Raw genomic sequence first — 19,954 nt, 5'->3', positions numbered from 1 at the left:
TTACACTATACTATAATCTTAAATCAAGCACAACCATATCTCTTTTTTGTCTCAAATAGGCATGAAATCTTGACGTAAGGTAAATAACTTTTAAAATGAGATCTTTTACATCTCATCCATCATGTTGGATGGTTAAGGGTAGATGATAGAGTATCTCAGATTGAGCTGAGTGTGGTCCATAGGCTTGTCTTTGGAGATGTCCCTAGTTATTTAATGAACTATTTTAACAGAGTGAGATATATGCATCACTACTCCACTAGGGGCAGGTCCACAGACTTTGTACTTCCTAGAGGAAAAAGTAACATAGGGAAAGCTTATTTTTTGTGTGTAGCTTCTAGTCTGTGGAATGGATTGCCAAGTCATATTAAGTCGATAAGAAATCTGGAGAGTTTTAAATGTACAATAAGGAAATGTCTGAGGGATAAATCAGAATAGGTCTTTGGTCCTGCTATTGACAGTAGTTGTCTGCTATTTGCAAGTGTCTGTAATGTTTATTCATGGAATGTATTTAATCTATTTATTGTTATTAATTCTTTTGCTGGGGGGTGTAATGTCACACCACCATTCTTGACTGAATAAGATCTGTTGCCATCTGTCTCTCTTGCTTTCTTGGTGGGACCACAATGGAAATAAGCCTCAGGGCTTTTTTGTGTAATCCTGACTTTCTTGTTGAAAGAGATGCGGTCTATGATCTGTATCATGTTCTTTTATTTTAAATATGAGTTGGTCAAATAAATCAAATCAAATCAAAATTCCCCAAATTCTCATCAATAAAAAGCTTGTTTTAAGATTCAGTAACAAGTAATTGTGCTGGCCTTGAAATGGATAGAGGAAAATGGGTTAAACAAAGCAATAATAATATCTGACAGTTAGGCTACTCAGCTTTAGAAAACAGTGTATCAGGAAAATCTATAAGAAATGATATGGCCTATAGTGCATTAGATGTATATGGTTTTGTTTAAATTGCATGCCAGGAACCTAAAAATCCGGTTTCTTTGGGTACCTGCATGTGTTGGAGTGAAGGGGAATGAGGAGGCTGACAAGCTGGCGAGACAAACACTAAAACACAGTGAAATATTACAAGTTCCCTACAGTAAGACTGAAGGAAAGATTATACCAATTAAATCTTATGCAAAATCAGCTTGGCAAGAATATTGGGAGGATCATGACAAAGGGAGACATTTACAGTATAGCATACAGACAGAAGTAGAGATTGGGAGGACTGAGTGGACGAGTCGGTGGGATAAGAAGATAGATAATTGAAAATGAGGGCTACCCTCAATGACTCTCCGAGAATAAATAAAGGTTGAATGAATGAATGATCACAAGATTAAGAATACACACAGGTCTTAAGAAGACACACAGGGCTTAATTCTTCATTAAATACAATAGGAAAACATCCAACAGGGAAATGTCATCATTGTAGTCACTTGGAAACTGTAGAGCACTTTTCACTTCATTGCACAAAATGTAGCCTAGAAACGAAATCAGCTTTTTCAGTCACTCAAAATGGCCAAAGAGAATCATTTCACATTGCAGGGTTTATATGGCGAACACATCCAACATTCATCACTTTATTAGTTTTCTGAAAGACACAGGATTAGCCAAAATAATTTAATTATTATTATTACTACTATTATTTTCTATTTAATTATTATTTATTTATCTTGAATTTCCCCTTGGGGATCAGTAAAGTATCTGTCTATCTATCTAAGTTAGTTAGTTCCAAAATCTCCTGATTCCCACTCCAGCCCAGTCGGTGGCGGTAATTCACCGTTAAGTTGGTTTGCCAACCCCCACTAACAAAGGAAACAAGAAGAAGTAGAAAAAGAAGAAGCAGCAGCAACACGTTTTATGCTGAGTTGTCGACGCTCTATGGAAGTTTGTTAAAACTTCGATGACATGTTTCTTGTCATTGTGTTGCAGTATGCTATATTCGCAGCGACCACAATTTACAATTCTTAAGCCATAACGTCAAACACCAGGCTATCTTTCTCCCGTTTGAAGGAACCAAAAGAAGGTTGCTTTCGCGGTCCAAGAACGCGGAATTCTACATACTCACCAGGCTTGGCTTAACTAAAGTTTCCGTGAATCTCGATTGGGTAAGTTATGCAACGATACCTCGCATTTAAGTGGTAACTTTATGTATAGTGTTAATTGGCGCAAATGTATTCTCGCGAAAACTTACTTGTAGGTTATACACAGTAGTCGAGTTGTTAAAAAAATGGCATGGTGGATTTTAAAATGCACATCTGGGTATTAGTCTTGCGGGGAGTATGGGGGTCCTCCCCCAGAAAAATTGTAATTTTTAAGATGCAATTTCCTGTATTCTAGTCCATTTATAGCGTGACTTGCTGGACATTGGCAAATCCTACATTTCTTCCAATTCATGTAGCCTACATGTTATGAGTCACTAACATTTTAGATCATGTCTACGTCGAGTTGCTAAAATTTATCCCAGTTCAGAGTAACATTATCACTTAAATATACTAAATATCTATCAGATCTGAATTAGTGAACCAGACATCAATTTTAATGCATTCAACGATGACTTGTTACAATTAGCCTACCAATCTAGCCAAGTTAAATGGAACCAACAAAAAAAGTTCAGACTTTTTGCTTTCACTCTGGAATTCTACCACCATACAGTAGCCTAGAACAGAAACTTCAATTGCCACATGTTACACACACAACAATGTTGGTGGGATACTTTGTAGCTCAGTCTCAGTCTTACGTTCTACCTTTAAAAATGCAGAACAAAAGCGTATTCTTTGCGCCTAGGCTACCTGCACAGCGGGAGGGGGATGGCCGTTTCAGAGGGGGGATGATTTTGACCATATCAATTCCAAAGGGGGATGCCATCCCCCCTCATCCTCCCTCAACTCGACTACTGGCTATAGCTGTGTCTCATTTCAGGGGCTGGATGCTTCGGAGCATTCGTGCTACCTAGCACTGGTCTTCTGTGACCGCATAGACCCGACCTAGCTGGACCAACGTTTTTTTTAAACGGGACGGTCTAGCCCAAAAGAACGGCTCTGTTACGTCATGAGTCCGAGCTTGGCCGATCTGTCAAACTCATGTAGGCTACGTGAAAATCATCCTTTCAACACGCCCATGTCATCAAAACATGTTACATTTAACTCATAGGCTACATTGGTACAACATGCTACTACTGACTGAGAACAATCATCTATTCGATTTTTTATTTTTTTATTTAGCAGACGCTTAGAATAACATTCAGTGCAGAGGAAACGTTATCAAGGAATTAATGTGGCATAGGCAATGCCAATCTTATTTCATTATAAGACTAGTCAAAAGTGATAGGAGGATAGCCTATATGGCCATATTCTATGCTTGCCTTGTCCATCTCCAATTTAAAATAATTTGTAAGCCACCATAACAAGCGGTCACACAACTGTCGCATTAGGCTACTTTTCAAGAGATGGCGATTTCAAAGGGAGTTGGATAGTGTTCATGTGAGTAGCCTTGCCCTTTTTCTTTCTAGCCTGGATAAAACCAAACTTTACAGGTTACAGATGGGTATGGCTAGCGTAATTGCTTTAGCTGCTTGATATAATTGCAAAAACACCGGAGGGAATATAACAGGAGTTAAGATAACTGGCTATGGAATTGCAGGATAACGAGCTATGATCAGCTAACTTTTGCTGGTCGTTTGCAGGCTTAAATGCATAAGTAATGGACTTCGAGGTTAACTGACCTAGCTTGTAGCTCCATTGCAACGTTGACGAACGTCATTGAGGCTCAGCTGATGATCATATCCATGTTATCCATTTAGCAGAAGTTGATCTCTTGCGCAATTGCTATTTGTAGGTTTATATCATGTTTATAGGCTATCTCTTTTCATATATCGATCATGCACAAAGCATCACATGCATTTGCCACATAAAATAGATTAGAAGTTAGGCTACTCTATTGGATTGCCCTGAGGAAGACTCAGTATAGCCTAGTCGAAACGCGCTAACTTTATCCAATGAAATAAAGGATTTTTAAAAATGTTTTCACTCAATCGGTGTGCCTCGGACCTCTGACTAGCCTACTGCCTTCTACAAACTTTATCACCAAGAAACTTTACATAGAGGAGAGATCGTTTGTTTAACTTATATTTTTGTCCGTTCCCGAAAAGCACCTGCTTTTTTCTTTAATTAAGCGACCCAACGCGGCACTCCTTCTCTCTCTCTCTCTCTCTCTCTCTCTCTCTCTCTTTCTCTCTTTCTACGTTAGGCATTCTACTATTGCAGGTTTACAATTAGTGATCAGACTTGCTTTCATTAGGCTTAGGCTACTGATATAGCCTATAGGCCAACACGAAAACTATCTCCAGCGGCATCGTGTGTGCAGGCTGTGGTTAATTCAGGCTACACATTTTTTGTTGTTGTTGAACTGATGGAATTGTATTTGCTACTTAATTTGCTAAGGGACACATTTGTAATCTATCAAATGTAATCTAGTTTCCATTAGGCTAGATGTCACCAACAAATGCTTTAAGAAACCTTTGGTGGATGTCATTCGCCCTTGGACTTTATGCAAACGGCCATCAACTAACATCACGATTCTTTCCATGTGATGTTTAATAACGATCTTCTAAGACGTGGGAACCTTTATAATAGACTAGCCTACTCAGTGATTATCTGAGCATAATGTTAATTGGCATATGACTTGATAAACCATTTGAAAGTGAAAGGCCACTGTTTGAGCTTTATTTAGGAAGTGATTATTTGATAGCCTACGGAAATCGGCGACATCGTTTAAGCATAGTTCACATTTCAAAAAGTTATTTTGACTTAACTGAAAATATATAATAACTTAATTTAAATATTATTATAACGTTTATTAAATGTTTAAACGTGTAGGCTACTCCTCTGCCGTCTGTCTCGCCAACTCAATGAAACTCAATGAAACGTCATAAACGTATCGAATCTTGGTGGCCAGGTAGGCCGCGAAGCATACATCCGATGCACACTCCGTTTCGGGGAAAAGAAGGGTGGGTTTGTCGGCCGGATTCGAAGGAGCCCACGGAATGGGACAGTACTAGGCGCGCCACTATGACGCAACCGGTCTACGAATCCGGCCTTAGAACCACGCAGCCCCTGGAATGAGACACAGCTTATACAACACAGGGATTTCAGTTCTCAGTAGCGGCAGAGCCCATTTATGGAGAGCCGGTCCACTCGCTATTGACTCTATTGTATCTGCATTGTACCTGCAGTTCCTGTTGAAGTTCCACTAGGGGCGATCACGAGCAAGTGATCAAACAATGGGGGCCTATGGGGCTAGACGGCTAAATTGGTATGTTTCACCTGATTGTCATTAAAACATCGAAGATTGGATTTTAGTTTCTGCAAGCTCAATATGGGTTATAGGTCGAAAGTTGAATGAACAATTACTTATGGCCCTTTGTTTCTCACAGGCTTGGTCGTTGTTGCCCATAACACACTAGCACCCTGCTAATGAATGACGTCATTGACACGTTTGAAAGGCTTTTTAGAGCAATTAAGGGACTTATAAAATCTAATACTGAGCCGTGTGTATTTTCCTTGACCCCCCCTTTCACATGCAATATTCCGATTTCTACACAAAAAATTATATCCATCGAAAAGTGGATTTTAGGAGAAACGCCATTCACCTCCATTCATTCTCCACTTGCTTTCGATCGCCCTCTAGTTGCAGTACCATGCAGAAGTATTCAGCGAGTGGTCGTTTTCCCCTTATTAGACATTCTCTGGTAGCGGCCAATTGGTAACCACGTGTTACCTTGTAGTTTATTTTTAAGGTTGCTATTTTAACGCTCCCTGGTTCGTAAAAAAATATCTATGTGATGTCGTGCTCCATTTACCCCACAGTTACATTAGCTACAATTGACAGTGACAATGCCAACTTAATGTTTACAGCAAGGATTGTCACTCATCAGGAACACTTTGGTTAGACCACCAGTTTTCTGCAGTCTTGAAAGGACGAAAAAAGTCCAGGGGACTTAGAAGGTCACAGTTCAGGGGGAGTCAAAGATCACAAGCTCATTGCTCAAGAACTAGAATTTGTAGGAGGCTCAAATTTTGCAGACTGGTGCATAAATAGAAATAGTATGCAGTAAATTCACCACAAGTAGTCTGGATGATCTTGCATGGTCATAGCAGTCCCTCAAAGTTGATCAAAATGTTATTGGAGTTCTTGGCTGGGCTCTGTTTAGGCCTTCAGAAGATTTTTTCTCAATATAGGCTCTTGTTTTTTTTTCTTATTGAGATAAGTAGAAACACTCTCAGAAAAGCAACAAAGAGAAAAGAAAACCCAAACTTTTTCAAACTTGTGAGGTCTGCTGTTCAGTCTCTGATGGGTTTTCTTTTCTCTTCATTGCTTTTTCTGAGAGTGTTTCTTGAGCAATGAGCTTGTGAACTTTGACCCCCCCCCCCCCCCCCCCTAAACTGGCTGTTACTTGAAAAGTGTTGATCTTGGCACAAAAACATTTTATGCACAATTTTTTTTATGCGCAAGTGCATGCGCTCTTGTTGAACTGACGTTGAATTACCCTGAAGTGTTTCAAATCAGCCTACAAAAGGGGACATAGTTTGTCTGTGAAGCACACCCAAGGCTGCTTGTGCCGCTGCGTGTGTGTTGCTTCTACCATGAAATAGATAGCCAGGCTAATTTGAGCCGCCTACATATTTTAGTTCTTGAGCAATGGGCTTGTGAACACATTTGACACCCTCCTCCCCCTGTAAAACTGTATGTAACTTGGAATGTGTTGATCTTAGCACAAAAACAATTTAGAGTGTCTCCTGGGTAACACAGGTACACATGATGTTTTTTTCAGATTTTTTGAACTGGTTGAACTGATGTGGAATGACCCTTCAGTGATATTACCACATGAAACATGGCAAAACAATCCACTAGGTGGCTGGCTATTCCATTCCTAGATCAGAGCTACTGCAGAAAAAGAAAAAGGTGTCCTCTGAAATGAAAAGAAGAAAAAAACAGGCTTATTTTGTTACAAAACACAGCTCTTTGGCCAATCCCATTAAAAGGACAATGCACTCAAATTGGAGAGAAGTGTTTCTGCACCGCCATTTCCCGACTATTAGCCACATCTTATACATTGATTTTGCTAAATTTCTTCCGCTATGAGGTTAATACAGGGGGGCAGTTAATATGGGGTGAACATGGTTTTGTTTATTTTAACTTCCATAAAACACTGTCCTGCGGCTTATACACAATGCGGCTTATATGCGGGAAATTACTGTACCAGCAAACAAACTAAAGGACTTATATATACTTTTTTGATCCTGTGAGGGTAAATTCGGTCTCTGCATTTATCCCAATTTGTGAATTAGTGAACACACATAGCACGCAGCAGTGTTTCCCACACATAGACAAATTTGTGGCGGAGCATTCGTTAAGCTGAATTTCCTTTCCTTGCGCTCCCTCTCTGTCACTCACGCGTCTGTCTCTCATACACACACACAGCCCATCCTCTCCGTGCACACTGCGTCTATCTCCATGAAAACCAACAAGATCATCCCTGGAAGCGTGGTCGGTGGTCGCACTGATGAACCTGACGCTGCTCGGGTAGAAGCATAAAGTTCTCCCGCAACTATTGTAGACTCTGCGTGCAACTTAATTACCTAACAGTAGAAGTAAACTCATTCTCCTTGGTCCGCTCTCTTGCGCGCTCAATGGACACCCGCCCTCGACATGCACAATTAATCCAAATAAAATATTCACAATCGTGAACGCATTGACGCACAGAACTAGCTAAATTACTGTTGAATTCGGTTAGCATCATTAGTAGGCTATGCTGCAGACATTTGATTAAAACTCTTGCATTCAAGTTGACTGACCATCTCAATACCAATGTTTTCAACTCCAAGACTTAAAAGGGTCTGTCACAAGGAGAAAAAGTATTAGCTTACCTTGAAACTTAAACACATGTGGGGGAAACTGAACAGTCCAACCAGTAGAGTATGATAATCTTAGCCTACTACTTTGTTTACAATATTTTGAGTCTGCAACCAGACAGCTGAATTTAAGAAGTGGAGTTGTAATATGAATAGTAGGCTTTAATCTGCATAAAGTTTGCTGTTATGAATATCAGAAATGTCAGTATATATAATGTAAATAATTACATAATGTGTGTGTGTGTTTCAAACAAAGACAAGCTTTACATCTTGTTAAAAACTTCATTTACATTATATGAAAGGAGAGCGATAAAAAGGCGATGCAATGAAAAATATGGGTGCACACCACCCCCTCCCCCCGTCGGACATGCCTTCTAATCTGTGGAACTCTCCAACATTTGCGTCCAATGTAGGTAGCCCCGTCTCTTGCGTCTCGTGCCAAGATGAAGAGCCTATCAGTGGTGCTGGTGAAACTGCAAGGACACAATGGACCAAAATGGAAGGACGGGCAGACGCAGACCAACAGAGACGCAGAACAACCCGAGACCAGTAAGAAACCAGAAACACACACACACACACTCGCACACAGTGTGTGTGTGTCGCCAACAGTCGCCAATTGGGCAACCACGCATGAGGTTTTGGTTGCCAAATACAAAAAAAATGGTTGCCCCGTTATTAAAGGGCTGTTATTTCAGTTTTCTCTGTGCACTAAAATAAGGCATATCTTTAATGTCTTGGATACATACTGTCAGTATGTTTAATGTGGTATGTAGGGCTAAGTGAGTGCACATTGGTTGTGTGTACAGTAGGTATAATTGAGTGCCTGTCACTTTAAGAAATACGTGGTGAGAGTAATTAGCCTACACAGTCTACACTAGTGAATAATAATAGTTGTGCATAACGCATACGGATACAATCAGGGGTGCTATTAATTGTTTTCTATATCATTAGATTAAATAAATGTCCGAAAATATAACAAGTCGAAGACAATCTTTTTGGGATCATAGAAGAGATAAGCGTCTTCTAATGTTCATTAATGATTTAGTGACCACTACTACACGAATGACATACGTGACCTGAGCTAGCGGCATGGCAGCTCTATCCTCATGTAAAAGTTTACCAAGGTTGCGTAGCCTTCTAAATGATGTTGAAACCCAAAAGTAGGCCTACATTGCCGAAATCCCTTAGCCTAGACAGGTTAGCAACACAAATTTGAGAGATGCAAGAGAGCAAAACTAGCAGCCATGATTCGCTGTTTATGGCACTGCTGCGCATATTTGTGTGAGGGGAATAAGACGCACAGCCACAGGCTTCTAGGGGAGGGGAAGCCTGCCTTGCGCACACGCAAGAAGAACACGGTCATTCTTAAAAGTATCGTAAAGTAGGCTAAGATTAGGCTTTGTGACATTTTTAGTTTGTAGTATCAGTGAACCGTACAACACCAATCGCCTACTTGAAAAAAGTTTAATTTGTTTACTATTAGCTGCGTTCATTTGACGGGCCATCCCAAGTCAAAAAATTAAGTTTATGTTGCCCACCACATGTGTGAAATGCTGAAATGTATGTGTTTGTACTGACAATTATACCAAAACATTAAAATAATAATCAAACTACAGGAAAAATGGGGAAATGTTGTGGTTGCCACAGGGGCAACCAGGAGTGAGGAATTGGTTGCCACTTGTCATAATTTGGTTGCCCGGGGCTACTGGGCTACCGTTAACTCATTGGCTGCCAGCCATTTTCAGTGCAGAGCGCTCCATACTGCCAGACGTTTTACAACATTTTGACCGTTTTTCCAAGATCCACCGAACGGTGAGATTTATGACTATGTAAACACCAAAGGTACCAAATGAAAGAGTAGACTCTCTTCTTTTACCAGGAAAAATCGGTTTGTTTCTATCGTTTTCCGTTCTTTAGTAATCGTCAGTAGAACATGGGTTGGTTATGCTAAAAACACCTGTTTTTGACCAAAAAATGGAGAAAACGATCTTTTTGTGAAAATCTACTTTTTAACGTTAGCGTTTCAGTAGTATGTCAACCACGATTGCACTGTTATCTCGTCAGTCTCGTCAAGGTTGCTAGGGACTCTGATGGTCGCTAAAGACTCTGAACAGGACGGTAGACTTAGCAAGCTAGCACTAGCAAAGTTGTTGTTAGTCTATATAGCAATATTCAATGTAAATGCATCATACCGTTCACATGTTTTCCATCCTTGATGTAAGAAGTAAGCATATTTATTCGCTGGATCACGTGCAAACTAGATCCACTGTGGTCGATCTTCAGTTTGTTAGCTTGCATCTTGCATGTTGCATCTCTGCATGTTGGCAGATACTAATCATCCAAATGGCACTGCTGCCATCTAGCGGCTCGGATCGCTAGTACAGTCTGTTTACAAGCCTGAAACCATGCCAGATCGTTCCCAAGCCCACCCAGGAGCCCTCCCCATTGAAAAACGCAATTGACGTCTATAGACGTCAATGGCAGTCAAGGTATGTGTCTAAAATGACGTTTAAAGACGTCAATGGCAGTGAATGAGTTAAAGGGATAGTTCGGATTTTAAGACACGAAGTTGTATGGGTTCCCTGTCAGCAACGTAGTGCATCAGCACTGACTTACCCCCGACAGCGTCCTGTGAGCCGAGATCCAGCCGGTTTTAGATCGTTTTTGATGCTGAAGAAAGTAGTCCGGCAAGTTTCTGGGGTCACGAAAGTAAAGTGTTTTTCTTCTCAAAACCACATGCGTTCAACAGAGTGATATATTTGCACCACAAAAACGTTGTCCAGGAAAAATTCAAACCTCGTTATCACTTACTTATTTTTCGCGATTCCTATCACTGCGCGCTACTGACAGCTGGACAACGTTTTTGTGGTGCAAATATATCACTCTGTTGAACGCATATGGTTTTGAGAAGAAAAACACTTTACTTTCGTGACCCCAGAAACTTGCTGAAGAAAATAGTCCGGCATCAAAAACGATCAAAAACCGGCTGGATCTCGGCTCACAGGACGCTGTCGGGGGTAAGTCAGTGCTGATGCACTACGTTGCTGACAGGGAACCCATACAACTTCGTGTCTTAAAATCCGAACTATCCCTTTAATGTCGAGCCCTGCGCACACACACACACACACACACACTAGGGCTGGGCGATTATACGATGTCGATTTGTGATCGCGATCAAATTAAGTTCGATCACGGTGATCAGCTGTGGGTATGCTTTCTCGATCACGTGCATAACATGCTGCAGCAAAGTGCACGACAACCATCACAAACCGCTTTCCTGGCACCGCACTGTCTGCATGCACCCAACATTTTCAACACTGCGCCTGAAAAACATTCTAGGTCGCACTGGTGAGCTTGAGGCGGCTCGGGTGAAAGCATATCATTTCTTTCACAAGTTGCCATGTAAATGTGGCTGCTAGACTATGCGTGCAACTTTACCAAACTGTAAACCCTCTCTCCTAGGACCGCTTTCTCTCGCTCTCCCTCTCCGCCTCTCTCTCTCTCTCTCGTGCGCAGCGCGCTTAATGAACACCCCCCCTCGACATGTACATTCACAATCGTGAAATCAATGACGTAGGCCTATAGAAGACGACTAGCGAAATCATAGCCTAATTAAAATCCGGTTAGCATCATAGCATACTGCACAAATTTTATTAAAACTCTTGCATTCAAGTTGACTGATCATCTCAATGTTTTCCAGCTCCAAGACTCAAAAGGGCCTGTCCCAAGGAGAAAAAGTATTGGCCTACCTTGTAACTTAAACACACGTGGGGAAACTGAACAGTCCAACCAGTATAATAAGCTAGCCAACTAATGCTATGCTACTTTGTTTACAATATTTTGAGGCTTCAAGCCGACAGCTGAATTAAAGAGGCGGAGTTGTAATATGAATAGTCATGAATGTCATGAATATCCAAAATTTCAGTAGGCCTATGTAGAAAGCATTATACAGTGTATGTGTGTATATATACGTATATATATATATATCATTATTTATAAAGAATATGCATATTCCATATTGTGTTTCAAATAAAGACAAGCTTTTTCTATGCTTTATTGTTAAAAAATCATTCACATTATGAAAGGAGTGCGATAAAAGGTGTCCTTTTGGCGTTAAAGGCGATGCAATGAAAAATGTGGGTGCACCTAAATTTTGCGCTGGTGCACCTAAAAAAAAAAGCTAGGCGCACCGGTGCAACCAACGCAAAAAGTTAGTCTGGAGCCCTGACCCTATGAGCCTGACGGATGCAAAGTGTGTCAGATAAAAAAAATCGTGATTAAAAATCGAGATCGTTCAATATGGGAAAAATAATCGTGATCAATTTTTTTGCCATATCGCCCAGCCCTAACACACACACACACAGAATGCAACTAGTGATTACCCTGCCCTACCCTTGATTAATCTCTTGTTCTGTGGGATAGTTGTTGATAAGTTGTTTGACCTATAACATCAGAGCTCAACAATTAGCACTTGGTTAGCCCCAAAGGTTGTGTTGTTTTGCTGTGTTGAATGAAGATGCTCATCAACTAGGGCTGTAATGATATGCGATTCAAAATTTAAAATCGCGACATTCATATCCACAAACCTGTGTGAAAAGGCAGAATCGTGACGCAGCCTTACACCGGGGGTCGGGGGGTCAGAGTTTTATTCCTGTAGCCACACCAAGAACGAACACGATAACAATAGCTATAACCATAACGATAAAAGCGTCCACACTGGCCAACGATAAGAAAAGTCTCTTCTCATGTTAATGAATGTGCTGGCTAGAATATTATGGGTTCTGATTGCCTGTTAGCTTTTTATCATTCTCAAAATCGCTCTGAAAGTGATCAACAACGATATCGTTCTTCATGTCGTTATCGTTATAGTTTAGGTGTGAACGTTGTCATTCATATTAACGAGAGCGATATTTGTTTATCGTTATTGTTCTTGATGTGAACGGCCCTTAACAGACCATTGCTGTATAGTAGGCCGCTGACAATAACTAAGGGTTTGGTGCTTTTTTCATTCATAGCACTCCGCAAGCCTTGTCCGTTCTCTAGTGGATTTCATTGAAAGTGGAACATTAGGCTGGGGAGGCTGCGCTTTGTTTCTATGACACTTCGCGTCGCTTAAGTTTCGTTATCGTCACGTCACAGGCCAATAGCGTTTGTCTATGCTCCAACACAAAATGTGCTCCAGCATTTGCACTGTAGTCCAATTCACAACTGACCTGTTCCCTTCAGAGTCCGTGTCTCTGGCCCAGATGAAGAGGGTATCAGTGGTGCTGGTGGACTGCTGCAGACCACAAGGACGACAAGTGAAGGAGGAGGATGAGATGCAGACGCAGACCAACGGAGATGCAGAACAACCCGAGACCAGTAAGAAACCAGACACACGCACGCACACACACACCCAGAGAGACCAGTCAAAATGAAAATTAGCTTAGGCTACTATCAATTCGACACCTTCAATGGTTTTAATGTATCAGACAATAACTGGCTACCAGACTATGCTATAGTAGGCTATAATTTTCGGGACAATTAGGGCAGGATTCGAGATTCGGGACAACTCCTTGTATTTCGTGACTGTCTCGAACCCTAGTCTGATGTTCTGCAGTGTTAGGCACCTCGACGAGGAGATTGCTGGTCAGTGGATTTGCGGCACAGTTGATATGGAACAGCAAACCGAAACAAAAAGAAAGTAAACATTTTCCAGAATCCAGACTATGAATTATTTCTTAATTAGGTGTTATCAAGAGACAACACATTAGGGACAGTGATATGAGCGCTTATTCAATGTGTGTGTGTGCGTCTGCGCAAGAAAACTGAACCACTGGAGATAACGTGGATAGAAGCAACAAACAACGTTATTTAAAACATCTATCAGAGCGGATTATTGCTGTCAAACATAGAAACGGGCTTGGCCAAGTGAACGTCATAGCAAATAATGACACCACTTTTAAAACATTTATTTCGCTCTCGTTTGTGTGAACGCAGAACATGGGCTGTTGCTCAAACAAATGAATGAGGGCAATGATCTGCATCTCCGTTCACCAAAAATGGAGCACAGCGTTAGTTCGGGCAGGTCACGGAGTCTCGCTAGCTTCCCTGAATGGCCCAGCTGACTGTCAATCTAATCGCTCAGCTGATTGCCAGCTGAGTGCCAGCTGGCCAAGCCTTGCTTTCATTGGTGGAGATCATTCAGAGCGCTTATTTAAACTGCCTTTGCCAATCTGCTGCCATCTGCTTTTTCTGCAACTTTGCCACCCACCTCCTCCCCTTAACCCCCTCATACTTCTGACTTATCAACGTTGTGTCATTGATGTTTGTTCTGTTCTGTACCCCATGGGGGGGTTTATTGCTGCTCTCCCTGCCTTGGGCTTTCCATGTTTGAACATGGAAGGGCAGGGGGCCCCCAGAACAGAAGATACCGCCAAGAATGTATTTCATGCAATAGTAAATAAAAATATTTTATTGACAAAGTAGTCCTGACTGAAGTATGGTTTTGCTATCCGTTCACCCAAAACATAATTTCTGAAAGGTTCTCTCCAGTATTAACGTGCTATATTTCTCCATGTGTATTAGTGTCAAGCAGTGAATTGATAGTTTAGGCTATTGCAGTTAGGCCTAGTAGCTCACGTCACTTGAGTCAGACAGAAGACAGGTATGTTTGTCCCCTTGAAAACTGGGGGAGGGGGGGGCTGGGCAATTCATAGCACCCTCTGTGAAAAGCATAGCTCCCGCATAGCACCGGCAGAAACAAATCTCTGGCGCCGCCCCTGAGCCAATATTAGAGCTCAAACATTTGTTTTGGCCTGTGCATACAGTTGCTTATTGATTAAGAAAATAGGTTACTTTAATGTCATGATAAACTGGCTGGCCATATCAACGGTTTCACATCTTCACGTGTCCTATTGGTAAATCTCTTATTATCTAAGCTCAGTGTTGGTAGGTGTGGTGGGGACTTATTAGCCTGGAGACCCGACTCTTTTCTTCGCAGAGAGTCTGGCCTAGATCCATTGGCAAACGTTTATTTCCTGGTTTGTGGACTTGTCTGAAGTTTGAATTCATTGGAGTTCAATCACGTTTGGTAATGACGTATGATAACCACAGGGGACACAACGATAACGATAGGCTTGAAACTTAAATGTAATCGCTCTTGGTAACGCCCTCTGTTCGCTGATTGCCGGAGGAAACGAAGCTGGGTGAAGCTTTACCAGACAGAGTATAAAGAGCAATGTAAATGAGTGGAAGTATGTAGTCAGGCGGGGGCCAGGCTAGGGACTTATTGCAGTGCATGAAAATTAGGGATGTCAAGTGGCGAATCATTTCTGGAAACTTTCAGCTGTGGAATTTTGAAAATCTTCTTGAAATTAAAGTAAATTAAACAGTATGAACATACATCTAAATCAGGGCTGTACGCTTAGCTTTTTCACTAGGAGCACTGGTGCTCCTAAAATAGAAAAGAGAATAGAGAAACGCAATATGTGGCAACCGGTGCTGAATCTGTGGCGCACCGCCACAAATTTGTCTATGTGTGGGAAACACTGTGATTAGAGATGCACCGATTGCAATTTTTTGGCCGATTCCGATTTCCGATTTTTAATAGAATTTGACTGGCCGATACTGATTTTAGCCGATTCCGATTTAATTTCTTCTAACCACTTTACAGCACACAAAGAGTTATTTTCTACCTTTTCTTCAATACAACATGTTAGTATAGAAATGTAATCAACTTATCAATGGTTGGTAAAAAAAAAATGTGAATAGACAGATTCTTCTTCAAGTCCTCTTCAGCTACAGTATTCCCAGTGTGGGACATTAATATCACACACTAGGCTACTAGGCCTAATAGAAATGCACTGTGGAAACACCTATGTTTTCTTCTCACATCCAATATCCAACTGTAACTATTCAGAATAGGCTACTGGTAAGTCTTTAACTGGATAGTTTGGTATAGGCTACATGTGCTACATAAGCTGAGATGTTGGAAAATTACAAAAAAACTAATTTTGAGAAAGCAGCCTTGAAACACAGCCAATGACATGCAATTCTCAGTCTACACTCTTCTTTAAACTTTCGCGATTGCTTGCGAATACAAAGGAAGTGTCCATATTTGGATGCCATAACGTCATGCAGGAGAAACACTTTCCAACGACACCACACATGATAGCCTATGTTTTGTATCACGGTCGGTCGCGGTAGACAAAAGGTAATTAAATAAACCTCTAAATGTGTAAATCAGACTTTGTTGTTGTAGTAGTGCGAAAGAATATATGCTAAGGTGGCAAACCGAAGCAAAACGTTTATTCCTGCCTTGTCTCGCCTTCAGTAACTGGCTATGTCGCTGCTTGTTGACGGCGCTTGTGGTTCAGCTGTGGGCACGCAATTAGCGGCAAGGACAGGCGGTGATGCGCTGTTTACGTAACCTGAAGTGACAGTTTAGTAAATTCCACGCAATATGGCAAAGCACAGCGTTTGCTGCATAGAAAAACTTAGTAGGCCTATTAGTGCTTTATCCAGCCCTGACTGTTGGCCTTTGTTAGCTTCATCAAACGTTGCTAACTCAGCTAAGTGATGTTGTTACAAGTACTTGCGAGAGCATTTGACCGGCATAAAATTGGCATGTCTCAGACTGACCGGCCGGTCGCCGGTCATGGCTGATCACGTGAAAATCGGCCGATTCCGGTCACCAGCCGATCTATCGGTGCATCTCTAATGATTTATTTCACACAGTGATACTGAACTCTAAAATGCCTGACAGATTTCCTTGTGCCAGTGAAGGAGATAAAAGAAGAAAAACAGGATGGCAATTACTTGCTTGGTCTGGTCATGGGCCTATGCTACAAAATGTTTAGAGTGCCCGCTACTGGAAGAGATGGCAAACAATAAAATAAAAAAACAAGCTGTCTAATCATACCGTAGACTGTAAAAAAACACACTACACATGGCACTTTAACAACTGATTATTTTATTTATAGTTTGAATTAGGGCTGGGCGATATGGCTAAAAAGTAATATCTCTATTTTTAGTCCATTTCACGATATACAATATATATCTCGATATTTTTACATTTTCTCAAAAGAACTTAACGAATTCTCACTTTTACCCAGTGATGTTTTAAATCATGTCAGTATGATGCAGCAGGCTAGGATAAATCACACAATCCAAACCCTGGAAATTGTATCCACATTAAAACATTCTTAGTGGTTTCTATTTTAAATTTGTATTTAAAAGCAGGGGTGAAGGTACTTTTGAATCTTGCCAGTAGCCTTCTATGAATGTTTCTCACAGGGAAACGTGTGCATGCAAAAATGTCAACACACCCATGGTACATCAATTGTTTTATTTTAGCCTATTTGCAGAGCATGACCTGTTATTTGGCTTTATCATTCTCTCTTCTTATTTCCCTGCCTTCTTTGAAAGGCCCCTCTGCCTATACACTCTTAAGGATAAAATGTTAACTGGCTTCTCTTTTTGCATGGCTTCATGGCTTTAGTTATTTAGTTATTATTTAGTTAATAATAATAATAAATTAAGCTGCTTTTAATGTCTCTGATATGGCTCCATATGAATGATGATGTCTACTACATCTGATACAACGGTGGTGCGTGCTTTCTTAATTAGTCGTTCGGTTGTTCGTTGTTAAATAAGAAGTTTAACAAGTTTAGACATGCTACCGCTGCTTGTTTTTAACAAGTTTAGACATGCTACCGCTGCTTGTTTTGAACTGAAAGTTCACTTCTTCTCGTCTGCTACACCTAGACGTCACACCCTCATCTGAAAAGATGGTTCAGGATTGGTTGGTGAGTGTTCACGTTGTTACTGAGAGGGAGAGGTTACGATGGATAGGGACACAGGTCTGCACAGAACGGCAGTGTTACCGCCACTGTAAAAGGTTGCCGCTTGCAAAAATTACGAAAATTGTGAAATACTTGATATTTGCGATATGACAAAAAATGTATCTCACGTACTGTAAGCTGCGATATATCGAGTATATTCGGTATATCGCCCAGCCCTAGTTTGAATTGGGCTATTATCACAAATTATCTCCCTCAACAATGGAATTCTCTTCTCTGATTGGCTGATGGGGTGGCCATTAACTTTGTATAACCTGCTACCTTTGAAGTAGTTCCCGTATCACACTTGAATATTAATTCACCAAACTCGTTGCGAAGTTTAAATGAACTGTCACGTTGCATCCAAGCTGAATACAGACGTGCTGAACCATAGTAACATTGTAACATATGACGGAGGTGGATTGTAGCTAGTTGGATGCCATGTAGGCTATAAAAGTAGCGATATTTCAAAGTTAAAGTTAATCAGACTCCTGGGATATGCCCGCTTGACAACAGGAGAGATAGAACTAACGACTGGCTTTTGGCCGTAGCAACCAGCCATTTAGAACTAACGACTGGCTTTTGGCCATAGCAACCATCCATTTAGAACTAGTAACTGCAGTTTTGTCCTGCAAGTAGAAAGTTGATATGTGGCGGAAAGTAGTCCCACAGTCAAGACAGTGCTTCGCTCGTCGCCGCACGTCGCCGGAGTTCTAGACCACCTAGCCATTATTTCCATCTAACCGGTCACCTCGTTGGCCGTTATCCCTTACATATCCGAATGCAACAAAAAGTGGCAGACCTACTACTGACATGATTATTTCAACAACTGGACCATGTGCAAAAAGATTAATGTAGCCAGGCTACAGGCCTATGCATAACACGCTACTCCAGAAATGATAATTAGAGGGAAATTGGACCTTGGCAATATCTGCTTAAATTATCGGCCGAAATTACAATATTGGTATAATAACACTTTACACTTATCAGCCACTAAAATATCAACCTTGAAAATATTATGTCAGTAAATCAGGCATTCTTTAAATCCTGTTTTCATATTACAGGAGGTGGTCAAAGAGTTCGAAGAGCTTCGAAGAGCTCCAAGAGGAGGCCAGATCTCGAAGCACGTCAGATAACAAAAGTGGGGAAAGAGCCACATCAATGTTCTGAGTGTGGAAAGACCTTTGGTAGTTTATCACATCTGGTCAGACACCAGAGGAGCCATACTGGAGAAAAGCCATTTCATTGTTCAGAGTGTGGAAAGACGTATGCTCGGCTGTTTGGTCTGAAGACACACCAGACGATCCATACTGGGGAAAAGCCATATCCGTGTCCTACATGTGGGAAGAGGTTCAGAACCAGTGAATCCCTGGCTAGCCATAAGAGAACACATACTGGAGAAAAGCCATATCACTGCTCAGAGTGTGGGAAGACTTTTAGGCAGGCGTCTATTCTTAGAGCTCACCGGATGATCCATACTGGAGAAAAGCCACATGCGTGTACTACGTGTGGGAAGTCCTTTAATAGGAAGGCTTCTCTCAGGATACACCTGCAAACTCATTCCGGGGGGAAAAGTTATCACTGTCGTCAGTGTGGAAAGTCCTTTAGACAGAAGGTTAATCTAAATTCACACAGGTGCATTCGTAACGAGGGAAATTTGTTTCATTGTTCTAAATGTGAAAAGACGTTTACTCAGGCGGGCCATCTCAAGAGTCACCAAATGGTCCATACTGGGGAAAAGCCATATCTGTGTACTGCCTGTGAGAAGAGTTTCAAAACCAGGCAAGAGCTCGATCATCATAAGGTAATACATTCAGGAGAAAAGCCATATCACTGCTCAGATTGTGGAAAGACTTTTAGTCGGATCCCTTCTCTTAAATTGCACCAGAAGATCCATACTGGGGACAAGCCACATCAGTGTACTACATGTGAGAAGAGTTTTAAGAGTAAAAAACAGCTGATTGACCATAAGGGAAGACATTCTGGTAAAAAGCCATATCAGTGTTCAGATTGTGGAGAAGCTTTTTATTATGCATCTAATCTCAAAAGACACCAGGCAATCCATACTGGGAGAAAGCCACATCAGTGCACTACATGTGAGAAGAGTTTTAGGAGGAACACAGAGCTCGTTTACCATATGAGAACACATTCTGGAGAAAAGCCATATCCATGTAAAACGTGTGGAATGGTTTTTTCCCGCTTGGATGCTCTCAAGACACACCAGCA

At 41.2% G+C, this 19,954-nt stretch overlaps 1 protein-coding gene across 1 annotated transcript in view; it reads left to right on the top strand.

The window, feature by feature from the left end:
• The first annotated feature begins 1,836 nt into the window (after nucleotides 1-1,836).
• The window catches only part of LOC134082315 (zinc finger protein 208-like), a 35,354-nt gene continuing 17,236 nt past the window's right edge, over nucleotides 1,837-19,954 (top strand). Inside the window, 4 exon segments of the mRNA XM_062537966.1 lie at nucleotides 1,837-2,102; nucleotides 8,321-8,456; nucleotides 13,134-13,268; nucleotides 18,793-19,916. Of these exon segments, the coding sequence (XP_062393950.1) occupies nucleotides 8,351-8,456; nucleotides 13,134-13,268; nucleotides 18,793-19,916 (1,365 nt within the window). The 5' untranslated portion in view covers nucleotides 1,837-2,102; nucleotides 8,321-8,350.

The sequence above is a fragment of the Sardina pilchardus genome, chromosome 1, assembly GCF_963854185.1.
Source record: "Sardina pilchardus chromosome 1, fSarPil1.1, whole genome shotgun sequence".
Taxonomy (NCBI): Eukaryota; Metazoa; Chordata; class Actinopteri; order Clupeiformes; family Clupeidae; genus Sardina; species Sardina pilchardus.
Note: the sequence above shows the minus strand (reverse complement) of the source record. Positions and strands in the feature narration are given on the sequence as shown.